General features: G+C 34.4%; 1 protein-coding gene across 1 annotated transcript in view; it reads left to right on the top strand.

Moving 5' to 3' along the window:
- The first annotated feature begins 686 nt into the window (after positions 1–686).
- Positions 687–14,208, top strand: part of LOC125653538 (uncharacterized) — a 74,169-nt gene continuing 60,647 nt past the window's right edge. The window contains exons 1-2 of the mRNA XM_056144585.1: positions 687–852; positions 9,585–9,650. Of these exons, the coding sequence (XP_056000560.1) occupies positions 9,620–9,650 (31 nt within the window). The 5' untranslated portion in view covers positions 687–852; positions 9,585–9,619. The remainder of the gene's footprint in view (positions 853–9,584; positions 9,651–14,208) is intronic.

The following is a 14,208-nucleotide window of genomic DNA, read 5'->3' as shown; positions in this document are numbered from 1 at the left end:
TTTAATCAGGTAAAACATGTAAACTGTACTCAAAATCAGCATGTAAAAGAAAAGCCTGACGATTTGTCTGCGACACAGCAGATAGTATTCAATAGTATAACAATTGCATATCAAATTGGAGATTGTGGTGTTTTCAAAGAATTTTTCTATATGTAACGAATATTGAATTTTTAACACAAACAAATTGAAAAACTGAGCGTTTGCTCCTGTCAAACTGTGAAAGGAACAATCTAGATGACATGAACAAATTGAAGGAAGGCAAATTTAGTATACTGAACCCCATCTAAATTAAATAGCATTAGTATGAGTTATGCATCTTTAAATATGACCTGCACAAAATAACCAGGTTTATCCACAATGGATAAACCCCATTGTCTCAATGCTGTTTAACAAATATTTATTCACGTCTTTTTGTGATCATGGAGTGGGGTAATTTGAATGGTGAACAAACAATACATGAATCAATCACTCATGCAGTGAATGGGTCAATTCACTGAACCATACACGAAGTAAATGCACTTGAACCAATCAAGCATTATGAACAAACACCATTCTAATGTAAATGACTTTATATGTACTAAAACAATATTATCAACAGATAATTCAATTTATGCCGCTGTGAGAATTTTGTAGATTTTTACACCGTCGGATAGTAACGGATTTTGAGCCAATCAAATTCTTTGTTCTTTTTCTCAACGTCCTTTTCCAAACTTTCCAAAGCCTGTTATTGTGCTGTGAAAATAAATCAAATTTGGAGCTGTAGAACGTTTGATTCATCGTGATATTCCTCGCTTTTATAGTATACAGGTTCAGTTACCTACATTACATTGGAAGCACTGCAGGGATATTCGAGTAAGTTATTTTTTTGTTTTTTGTTTTGTTTACGTACATGTGATTGCAGTACCGCTTGGTCTATGGCGGGGTGGATCCTGATTCTGCGAAAACCCATATATGTCTCCGAGGACACTCGTATGTTCGAAGACTTGGGGAGTTTATGGACTCTTCTCCGTATTTAAGTATTGGAGGAGTGTTAGGAATGCAGTAATTGTGCACTCACGTCAATTCAGCCCAGTATAAGTTGGGGTACTATGCATACAAAATGATAATTGTCTGTGTGTCTAGAAATTTGTCATAGGCTCCCTTATGGATAACGTTCACTTTAATGATTACAGTTAATCAGCGCAACACAAATTATCTTGAAATCATTTACAGCTACATACATTTGTGTTTTATATGTGTACTGTTACCACTGCATGTGTACTTGGTTTCATATGGCCTACAATGATGCTCAGTAAAGCATCAACACTGAATTGTTCAGTATAACAGTTTGGTTCACTTATACTTAGTATAATTCACTCTATTTTTCTGTATAGTTTTTGGATGCTTGGTATAGTACTACCATATAGCTGTTCAGTATAACAGTCTAGTTCACTGGTAGCTTACATGCACTGGCGTTTAACTGTTCAGTATAACAGTTTTGATTCAGGTGATACTTTGTATAGTATCACTCTGTTATTAGTTTGGGTGCTCAGTATAGCACTACCATATGCTGTTCAGTATAACAGTATAGTTCACTGGTAGTTTTGATGCACTGGCTTTTAACTGCTCAGTATAACAGTTTTATTCAGTTGATGCTTTGTATAGTATCACTCTGTTATTAGTAGTATAGCACTACCTATGCTATTCTGTATAACAGTCTGGTCAATAGATTCTATATTTATCTGTTAGTTGCAGATATTATCTGAAAATATCACTGTAAGTACGGTTGTTCAGGTTAGCATCATCATATTACTGTTCAGTATAACTGTTTGGTTCATTTGATGTTTTGTATAGCATCACGATGTACTTCTTCGTGTACCATATCTGCAGCCCTTGAAAACTTCTGAATTGAGTCTTACTGGGGTTTCTCCCCCCTTCCTGTTAAATAGGCTTGATGGATATTAAACTGAAAACCACCCATTCTGTGCATAGTTTTTCGTGTTATATCTACATATATATACATGTAGTTATATATATATATATATATATATATATATATATATATATATATATATATATATACTTTCTTGATCAGGGCTGTCAGGTAAATTCTGTAATACTGTCTGTTTTGACACATCAGGTTAAGTTCATGGTAGTTTATGAACATAATTATATGTCTTAAGCACCTCTTCATTTAACACAGGGACCATGCCGAGGCAAAAGAGAAGTGTTCCTCAGACGCCTTCAAGGATTAACTCTTTTTTTTTCAATTTGGCAGCTCCCAGGGATTGAAAAGATTAGTTAATCTTTTCGAAATATCTCCCTACTAAAGAAAGCTACATCTTAGTGATTTTCAGAATTCATTATATACATCAAAATGGCAAATTTAAACCCTTTGTCACATTTTCATGTTCACTTCCTTTAATACCTACCCTGATCCCTATATTTTAATCAGGTAAACCGAGTAAACTGTACTCAAAATCAGCATGTAAAAGAAAAGCCTGACGATTTGTCTGCGACACAGCAGATAGTACTCAATAGTATAACAATTGCATATCAAATTGGAGATTGTGGTGTTTTCAAAGAATTTTTCTATATGTAACGAATATTGAATTTTTAACACAAACAAATTGAAAAATTGAGCGTCTGCTCCTGTCAAACTATGAAAAGGAAAGGAACAATCTAGATGACATGCGCAAATTAAAGGAAGACAAATTTAGTATACTGAACCCGATCTAAATTAAAAAACATTAGTAAGAGTTATGCATCTTTAAATATGACCTGCACAAAATAACCAGGTTTATCCACAATGGATAATCCCCATTGTCTCAATGCTGTTTGACAAATATTTATTCACGTCTTTTTGTGATCATGGAGTGGGGTCATTTGAATTGTGAACAAACAATACATGAATCAATCACTCATGCAGTGAATGGGTCAATTCACTGAACCATACACGAAGTAAATGCATTTGAACCAATCAAGCATTATGAACAAACACTATTCGAATGTAGATCACTATATATGTACTAAATACATTTCGTGTACCACATGCATAAACTTATCACAGTGCAGAGATCATGTTTTGATAAATAAATCAAAAGTACATTATAAAGATTCGGGGTACTAACATATGCATTCCCGTTTAAACAATAGACATCACTAGCGATGCGATCCGCCATTATAATAAAACGAAACAAGGAACTATGTAAGCAATGTTAAGGAAAATGTTGATCCATAATGCATATTAAAGATAGCATTTAACATAAAAACAGTATATTTATGTCGTAAATAATTGTAGATGTGGTTATTTCACATATTTCATATAAAGAGTATATGTGAGGTAGTTTATTGTTTAGAAGTTCATAGTGTTTCATTCCAAAACGAGGCTACACGTGTAGGTAAGAATGATTTACTTTGGGGGGGGGGGGTTGTATATTGTTTACTCCCATTCCATAATTTATTTTACTCATATAGAGACTATGCGAAGTACCATATATTTCGATCCATAAATGGTGCTTTCAGACGTGGCAGTGAGAGTTATTTTATCGTATTAACGTTTGTCGTAACACATTGTCTACATTTCAAGGTCAAGTCCTTTCATATTTAACAAAGAAATTACTAGATTATTATGTATGTTTCATTTCTCAATAAATGCATTTACGAAATTGTAATGCAACGTATATTCAGGTACAATACAATTGTAATTTTGCATCTTCCCTAAATTGTGTTTCGAATTTTCTCTGTGTGTCTGCGTCATTCATATATTTACACATAAATTGATAATCATATTATTTTTGTCATGTTTAATTAACATTTTGTCTATTTCATAACTAATTAGTTCATAAAATGAAAGTTAGAGTCTCAATGAACAATGAAGTTTTGAAAAATGCGACAGAGAACTATGAGTAATGTTAGTTATATTAAACAATATTTCAAACAAGTGGCCCATGGGCCACATCGCTCACCTGAATCACATTGATCCATATTTAAAGATGTTCCCCAACATATTTGCATGTAAAACTATGATCCCTTTTATGTAAATGTAAACTTTTCTGGCCCAATGGTTCTTAAGAAGATTTTTAAAGATTCCCCCTATATATTTCTCTGTAAAACTTTGATTCCCTCTTGTGGCCCCAACCTATCCCCGGAGGCCATGATTTTTACAAACTTGAATCTGTACTATGTCAGGAAATTTTCATGTAAATATAAACTTTTCTGCCTCAGTGGTTCTTCAGAAGAAGATTTTTAAATATTTCCCACATATATTTGTATGTAAAACTTTGATCCCCTCTAGTGTCCCCAACCTACCCCCGGGGGCCATGTTTTAAACAAACTTGAATTTGCATTATATCAGGAACCTTTCAAGTAAATGTAAACTTTTCTGGCTCAGTGGTTCTTGAGAAGAAGATTTTTAAATATTCCCCCTATATATTCCCATGTAAATCTTTGACCCCCTATTGTGGTCTCACCCTAACCCGGGACCATGGCTTTAATAAACTTGAATCTGCACGATGTCAGGAATTTTTCATGTAAATATAAACTTTTTTGGCCTAGTGGTTCCTGAGAAGATTTTTAAATATTTTCCACATATATTTGTATGTAAAACTTTGATTTCCTATAGTGGCCCCAACCTACCGCCGGGGGCCATGTTTTTAAAAACTTGAATCTGCATCATATGAGGAAGTTTTCATGTAAATGTAAACTTTTTTGGCCCAGTGGTTGTTGAGAAGATTTTTAAACATTGCTACTATATATTTTATGTAAAACTTTGATCCCAATTGTGGCCCCATTCTACCCCCGGGGGGAATGGTTTTGACAAATTTGAATTTGCACTTTATCATGAAGCTTTCATGTATATTTGTGTTTTCTTGGCCCAGTGGTTCTTCAGAAGATTTTTAAAGATTTTCCTTATATATTTGCATGTAAATCTTTTATCCCCTATTGTGGCCCAATCATACTCCCTGGGACCATGGTTTTAACAAACTTGAATTTGCACGATGTCAGATAGCTGTCATATAAATTTCAGCGCTTCTGGCCCAGCAGTTCTTGAGAAGAAGATTTTTAAATGAACCCACCTTATTTTTGCATTTTTGTGATTATCTCCCTTTGAAAGAGGCATGGCCCTTCATTTGAACAAACGTGAATTCCCTTCATCCAAGGCTGTTTAGTGTGAAGTTTGACCTTCATATTGGTCGAATGGTTCTGGAGAAGAAGATGAAAATGTGAAAAGTTTACGACAACAACGCCAACAACGACGACAGACAAACATCAGAAAAAGCTCACTTGAATTTTTCACTCAGATGAGCTAAAATAGGAATGGTTAAACATCAGTAGTATTTCTAGCCTTCAAAACGGTAACCATTAGACCTGCCTTTTATTCCTATAATAGTTTAACCATAAGAACTTGGGGTTCATGTTACCCATTCATCTGTAACGGGGTTATGTTAAGGCAGAACATACATCATCTATGCTTGTAAGTTATACAATATTTAATGTATGTTCTAAACAGAGCTATCTGAGCTTTCAAAACTATTTTGAGTGTTTACATGAGAATATTTTGTATCTTAAATAGCTGACAATTATGTGTTTTGGTATGACGTCCTCATATGGTTGCTATAAAACAAATCACGAATGTACCGTAATAGAAAATTAAACAGTACAACACTACCGAAGTTTAAACATTTGTCTAGTTGACGATATCTACATTCAATACGGAACTTTCGGGATGTGCCGGAATGACAAATTATATTTGACGTTTATACACCATGGTCACGTGATAGTAATCAAATGTAGGGCAAAGTTGACATCAATACAAATGGTGTCTCGCTAGCAGACGGTCCGTAAAGAGCTAGGCGCAGTTCTACGATGACGATTCAAGTCACTATTGGTGCTAGGTACCCGAGTGTAAATTAGATGGAAGGGAAAATGTTAATTTAGACGCGTATCATTGGATGCAAGGTGTAAAGTCTTACCGATATCCTCAAAATATTCCCTAGATTTATTTCCCTCGCCAACTCACATAGTTTAATCAAATGCATTTTCCAATAAAATGGTTATAGTAATTCCTTTCTTTCAAAGATAGCATTTAAATGCAAGAATTTGATAGAAATTGAAGTATTCCATACTTGTTTACTTAGTTTTTTATATTGTAATCCGGAAGTGACATGCCCTACAAATTAGTTTCAACGCGCGATAAAAGTCGGAGTGGATCCGTATCTCCAAAGTCCCTTATTACCCAAAGTGCTGTAAGTATTATACTATTTTCAGAACGAAATAATTAATAATTATTAAACATCTCAACATAAAACTGATGTTTTAGAATTTTCTTTGAACGTCTTAGCAGACGCTTTGCAGCAATTTCCATGTACATTAGTTTATTACCTTTTTAAACTGTGTATAGAAATATTTTATTAGCATTTTTATTTCAGTATACGAAAAAGGAAAATCAGACAGAAATATTAAATGGAATCTTCCTTTCAATGAACAAAAGTGTCCATGAATGAAAGTAACATATATTGATGATATCGATAGATTCTTAGTGTTTCAAGAATATATTCAAGTGTATCTTAAATGATCCTCCCTTTGCTGACATATACATGATAGACAGTGAAGATAGCAAACGGTGACCAATCTCATAAATCCCATAAAGAATTCAAACTTAAGAGTAAGGCTAACACAGACCCCTGGAACCACCGATCAGGTGCCGATCAGTAAACATCCCTGTTGACTGGTTACACCCACCGTGAACCCTTTATCTTGGTCAGGTAAAGAGAGTCATTCGCAATCAAAATCAGTGTGTACAGAGCGACCTCACAATTGTTACGAAACACGGTATGATTAAAGGAAAGTTGAAAACTAATTGGGATGCAATGAAATTTTTTGAAGATTTAGCAGAGAAATTGCAGGTAACACAGCTTAACGCAATTTATGCATATGTGCTCATGTTTCCGAACGACCCGAAATTAGGAAATATTTATAAATGTCCTATGGACTAAACTCTTGAGAGAAAAACTATTTTTAAGAATTGTGTAAAATGGAATAAAAATTGTATTTTTTTAAATATCTGTTTGATGTTTCTATGAACACATCAATGCTTTTGAAATTCAACTAGTCATGAAAATCTAGCTTTTCCACAATCACATTTGAGCATTATAGGATTAATCATTCTTTTTGAAGAATTTATCGATGTGCAAACTCTGGACATTTTATTCACAAACTGAATAAAACTGCCAAGCACTTTTATGTTAAGTTTACACATCGATAAATACTTCATAAAGGATATTTGATTCTTGTAATTCCAATTCGTTCCCTGTATTATCAATTTCAAAAATTTTAATAGTGTCCCCGCACTTTGTTTTCAGTCGCGTATGTATCCATAGCGTCTTGGATTTATTGTTGTGTAAATTCTCATTTAGGTTTATATTTGTTCAATCAAAACAACTCTAATAGCTAACATTGGAATTGTTGATCGTCACATCTATTTCTGATAAAAAAAATAATATATTTTCTTCAACAATTAGATATTCAAAAAGAATAGGTTACAGGATAAATTCTGCATAATTATATCTGCATGGTTTTATAATAATAATGATAGTTTTTTGAAAACGTCAATAAAATACTCTCTGATTTTTTAATCCCCGATAAACATATTTTCAACATATATGCGACATTTTGTGATATCAATGAATTTGCTCAATTTCAATAATTATCACTTTTGATTCTGGAAAAAGTAAATAAAACGTTTTCCATCTATGTTTAAGGTACAAAAATACATACTGAGTACCAGATAGACCTTTCGAAACTACGTAAACATTCGACGTCAAGTAACAATTAACAAACGTTCAATGGTCATAGTGTTATATTACTTCTGACGTTTGAAGCTATGTAAGCAGTAGAGGATCATTCTAAATAGAAGTACCTTCTTCCAAATATATTAATAAGGATTATTTATCCTGATATTTATGTGTGATTTTAAAGTTTTCTTAGAAAATTTATTTTGTGTGGCAAACAAAATCTTAAAAGATTTTAGAAACTATGTATCCTTTCATTTTGCGTTGAATGTTATTGAACAAGTCACTAAGTCATGTGATAATTCATTACTTACACGTAAATGATGCAATTGCACAGAGTAAAGATTGGTAAAAATCGTATCTTTTAACAAAGTGTCACTATTAGTAGTAGATTAAGAGGAACCATTGCGGCATTGTATTAGTAGACAAAACTGACCTGCTCAATCTTTAAATATAATGTGTCAATAAAAACACCGATGAGATGGCGTTTTTATTCTAATTTGTAATATTTATCAAACCATCACATTTTATATCAAACTCATATCACATATGCATTTACATACATATACACATCCACATATATACACATATACATGCATATACATATGCACATACATATCGAGGCAAGCTACCAACAAACAAGTTGATGGTACAGGGGTATCAACAGTCTCAATTGAAGTCAGTATTTCGCAAATTCTATGGTCGTTATAACGATCTAGTTTGCCAATACAAACGAACAGTGATCCATCTCATACCTCCTATAAGCAATACAAAATAAAGATTTGGGCAAATACAGACTCCTGGATATACCAGAGATGGGATCAGGTACCTAGGAGGACTAAACATCCTCTATCGACCGATCACACCCTTAACAATCAATTGCACATTATTCCTAAAGCTGGGGAAAATCTGTGATAGATAGAACCCAACTCCCGTTTTGATCCGGGTTAGAATAAGACCGCAGTATCCCTAGCTCGTCGTAAGAAACGACTAAATGAGGCGGTCCTTCGGATGAGACTTCAAAAACCGAGGCCCAGTGTCACAGCAGGTGTGACATGATAAAGATCCCTCCCAGCTCAATAGCCGTAAGTGTCGGGAATAGGTTAAAACTTTAAAGCACTTTACAAACAGTGATGACGTTTTCATATGAGTGAAAAATTCTCGAGAAAAATTATCTCGAGGGACATTAAAACAATATACAACCAACCAACCATTGCCCAACAACATGCGTTACATAAACGACTTAATAACCCATTAAGAAGAATACGACTGCATATGATTCCGATATTTTGGAATTCAATACATTTAAAACAAATGTTACTATCATATTATCAATTATCAATCTCTACCCAGAGTTATCGTTCCCGCTACGCTCCACTAATACCTCTGTCAACGTCTAAAAGTTATATCAAAATGTACTAAAACTAACTTAACATATCAAACTGTAATGATAATATCTAACCAAATCAAACACTTGTCTGAATTTTTTAAAAACAGAAGATGGTAAATATGAGACACCTGAGCGAATTAAAAAGTTTATATAGATATTCATTATTCAATAATACTAGAATAATCATGGAATTTATTGTTTTTGTGAACCTACTTTAAGATTTAAAGCTTAAAACTTAAACTTGTATTATTATTCATATGATGCAATTGGTGAAAGTAAGTTTTGCCAAGGATCTTGACATTCAGACGTTGACAGAGGTGTTGTAGCATAGCGCAATACGCCCTCTGGTGAGAGATTGTTATAGTATCTCTTCGAAAAGAATGGCATGAAACTTGAATTAATCTATGTTACTCTTTGTGTAGATCAGTGACACCCAAATCACCGGAAGTAGTAGAACATGGACCTAGTTTACATATATATCATCACAGGTAAGTAGCTTGCTTTTCATTTACACTTAATATGCATAGCACAATAACTGCTATAATTCATCAATTAGTAATCTCAATTGACGAATTTTACGTTCAAAGCTGAAGAAAAATTGAAACATTTAGTGTATTTTTTTGTGGACTGAATTACGTTGGAGAAACAAATGGGTCACTAAATAAAAGAATATCGGGAAATAGATTTCAGACTACATAATGGAAATAATCATCCCGAATCATTTCATATGTTTCCTACAAATATACATCTACTATTTCATTCAAACTTTAGATTACAAATAAACCTTACAAATCCCATATACGTTTTCTTACTTTTGTTTCTTCAGCTAAGTTTAGTTGAACATGTCAATAGTTGTGATGTAAATATTGTTGAAACTAGCAAATTGAAGTCACTCATTTCAAAACTTTCGAAATACAATGAGTTTTTATCTTTAATTGGTGAAAGAACTTCACCTCTATCGTGACTTTTGTTTAAAATTATACCCGGCGTAAGCTAAATATAGATAGATCAAAATGGATAAATACTATACTAGGAATATCGTATAAAACATTAAAATAAAAATGAGTACTTTGAAAAGGTGAAGATAACGAACAGTTATTATTCTCATAACCCCTATGAAGAATACAAAATAAAGAATTCGGCAAACACGGATCCCTAGACATACCAGTGGTGGAATACGGCGGATTAAACACCCCCTGTTAACCGGTCACGCCGGCGGTGACCTCTATATCTCGATCAGGTACTTAAGGAACGATCCGTAATCATAATCAGTGTATAAAGAACGGTATCAATTAGTGTGAAGCATGTCAGACAGCTATCATACAATGACGGGTTGCATTGCTAAATAATACCGTTATAACAACCATGGAATTTGCAAAATATTGATTTTAACGGAGATTGTTGAAACCCCTGTGACATTAACTTCTTTGTCAATAACCTACCTAGATGTAAAACCTGGTCATGGGCAGAACAAAGAATGCGTATCGAATCAGTTGAGAGACATCAACAGCATATGCAGGTAATAATGGGATATTGCTATTGAAAATTCATACGTTTCGATATCATTGATTTCAGAACAGTTTTTATATGAACATATGACTGTATGTTACTATCAGATGGGAGATATACACCAAAATATATAGCGAGCGACAATGTTTACACTTTAGTTCTATACCAATAATACGAGTGGAATGAATATCTGAAATTTCAACAACTGAGAATTGTATGTCTCTCTTATACATGATACATGTAGCTACTCCACCTTTTCCCAGAAAGGTAGATCTTTCAAGAGCACTATTGTCATTAATAGCACTAGTTTCTATACATACAATACTACAGTAACCTTGACTTATTGTATCTAAGTAATTTAAACCAGTAGATTTGAGCTTATGCTCACATATTATAGCAATGTCACAGTTGGTCTGAACGAGCATATCACATAAACATAATGACGACGATATAACGTCGCGTACATTCCAAGACAATATACTAATGTTTTGAGGCATATAAATAAATTAAAAAGCAGCAAACATAGTAAAGAGTAACACTCAGATTATGGTTAGTCAACACCGCTTTGTTCTGACTCCCAGTTTTCACCCACTACGTTATCGCTATTTTCTGCCTCCATGCGAGTGATCCTGTTCTCCCATTCTCTTTCACTTAGCCATGGTCGACAGAATATACCACGAGGCCAGAATCCCGGTGTCTCCACGATTTGAGCATCGGAGGGTGCTATGTTTATTTTAGCATTACGAAGAGAGCCTGGATGTTTCGGTTTGAAAAACACAAACTAAGATTGAGATTCCTTTTCGCTTAAGAAAATTCACCACACCAAGTCGTGTAGATCTGTGTCCTATTCCGGAGATCTAGTATCTCGCTTTCCGTTTGTACGTTACACCTTCAAAGATGTTCTCATCACCGGCGGTGCGTGAGTGCTCGGATTGATATTCGATCGAACGTGCAGCTTTGTTATTCGCATTGATAGTTTTAGTTTCAGATTCACGAGGTTGTGATCCTGCAGTGTTTGTAATTTTAGACGGATTGGCCAATCGAACACTTTTAGCACTGTGTAGTCGCTTGTTGGACAGGCTATTTGCTTGTCACCACTGTCGTTCGTGTTCGTAGTATTTGTTTGATTTTCGCTTAACATGTGGCGATTGTTTACAATTGCTGTGGTTGTTTCAATAATATAAACATGGTAAGTAGTAAATGTGTCACGAATAGGCGGGTTGACACAGACACCATTGTTTATATTGTCTATACAGGTATTGCTTACTTGCTTGCATATTCGGTCGTGTGTGAAGTCCCTTTAAATTCCGTATTGGGTAGAGAAGGGGCCCTGGATGGGGAAATGGCAGATGCAAATGGTATTTCTGTTTTCATTTCCGACATTTGTTTCTGTAGATTGACACAGACCTTTGAAAACCTACCTATTTCGGCATTATACTGTTTGTTTAACACCTCATATTCTGTAAAATCTAGGCCATCGAGTTTTCGCAAGTGCGATTTAGTAGTTTTGCGATAAGTTAGTACATGTTCAGGTGTAATATGTTTTGTAAATAAAAGAATGGAGACTTGATCCACTTACTTCTTGTGTATAACTTTTGTCGTATTATCAAGAAAATTTCTATGCCCACGACGGGTGACTTTAGATAGCTTGAAATTCGAAGTTTCGTCATGGGATTGATAGCTGAGGTGGTATAACGGCAGTCTCACTGACTTTTTGGACAAACCCAGTTTCCATATCTGTGGTTCGAATACCAATTTTTCCTATCTAATTTTTTTTCTTATTAATGAATAGACTTCCTATAATTATTTGTCTCTGGCATTTTGTGCTAAGTTTATGCAGTCTTAATGACGATCACAAGTAATATATTCCAACATGCAACTAGTGAATAAATGTAAACAAGTAAGGAGCCTCCTGTGAAGTATGGATGTTGTTACTTGAAGAGTTCATGACAAAAGCCAAATATGTAACCAACTGGTGCACAGACTGTCTAAAAGGCACAGTGAACTACAGTTCAGTACAAAAACAAAGCATGTGTCTGTTTCTGTCCCATTTATATTTGCTGGGAAATCTAACAAGAAATTTGCGTTCTGTAACAGTAAAACCGGCCTCAGGGTTGTATAAAAAGAGGCGAGAATTGATGTCTTTATTATATTCGGTATATTAGTGCCAATAGGTTGTAAATGCTGTTCATAAACATTTGTTGGGGTAAAACTGAATCCAAATCAAACCGTCAATACTGCACCATACAGAAAACGCTATTCAACAATTGATTTACACCATAAAATATGTGAGGTTTCTCATTCACATCAGTTGGTATGGTTGGATGTTGCGAACATATATGTAATGTCATTTGGTGCCTTAGGTACTCCAGGCATCAGTGTAATTATGTGTGTGTTAAAATCCGCTTAATATCTTATCAGTGGCGGATACCCCCCCCCCCCTAAAATTTTCAAACTTAACGTAAATCGTGGTATCTTGTTTAGAAAAATGTACAAAACAATGTAAGAAGCAATAATTTCTTCCACTCCCGGAGAAATAAATGACAAAATATATTGATTTCTTGAATTGCTTTATTGGGAGAACTCAATTTTTTCCAAAATCCCTTAACATTTGCGTCATTTCATTAATTTCACCTCATAAAAAATGATAGAAAATAGTACAAATCACTAAATAGGAGATATATTTCAAGCCCTATAAAATCTGTAAAATCCAGGAGCTTTTGGGGGCTTCGTCCCCTGGGTCCCCACAAGGGCTTCGCCCCAACACCTTCTACCTCATAAAGTGGTACCCCCCGTAACCGCAATTCCTGGATCCGCCCCTTCTTATATACATGATGCTGCCTATGAAACAAATTCTGATGATGATTTTGATTAAATATCCTTCTTCGAAGTATGATCTATATATTTGCTTTTAATTCTAAATATTTTGGACAGTGTTTTAGTATGGTACTGTATCTATTGTAACTACGGGTACCATCAATGCGGATTTTAAACTCCCGATTCTTCGGGACCATTCTCTCACCAGAGGGCGCGTTACGCAAGCTTCACATACACCTCTGTCAACGCTTGAAATCACGTGACAATATAATCACATGATATAAACAATCATTCTCGGTTTCCTTTCCCTTTAAAAGTTCAGGCAACAGGTGATACATCAGGCTCTTTTCATAGCCAACTGACACTTTAATAAGTGCATATTTACGATTTAGCTGTTTGTCTCTTATTTTACAAGTTTTATCGTATTTTTACAGCATTTCTTACTTTTGATTCCATGTTTACATTTAAATCTCCACCACGTGTATATCCTACATTCATACGCATATTACGAAGTAGTTCCAAATTTATGATCAGAAAACGGCGATTTTAAACAATTTACAGTAAGCATCAATTTAATTGCACCAAAAACATATCATAATATGACTAAATATTTAGTCCAAAACATAAATGTTGGATCAAAGAAACTTTTACAAGATTTCTGTAAAAAGCCGTTGACAGAGGTCGAGGAGCGCACGGAACTCTGGGTAGAGAATGCTTCGG

This window comes from Ostrea edulis, chromosome 7 (assembly GCF_947568905.1).
Source record: "Ostrea edulis chromosome 7, xbOstEdul1.1, whole genome shotgun sequence".
Taxonomy (NCBI): Eukaryota; Metazoa; Mollusca; class Bivalvia; order Ostreida; family Ostreidae; genus Ostrea; species Ostrea edulis.
Note: the sequence above shows the minus strand (reverse complement) of the source record. Positions and strands in the feature narration are given on the sequence as shown.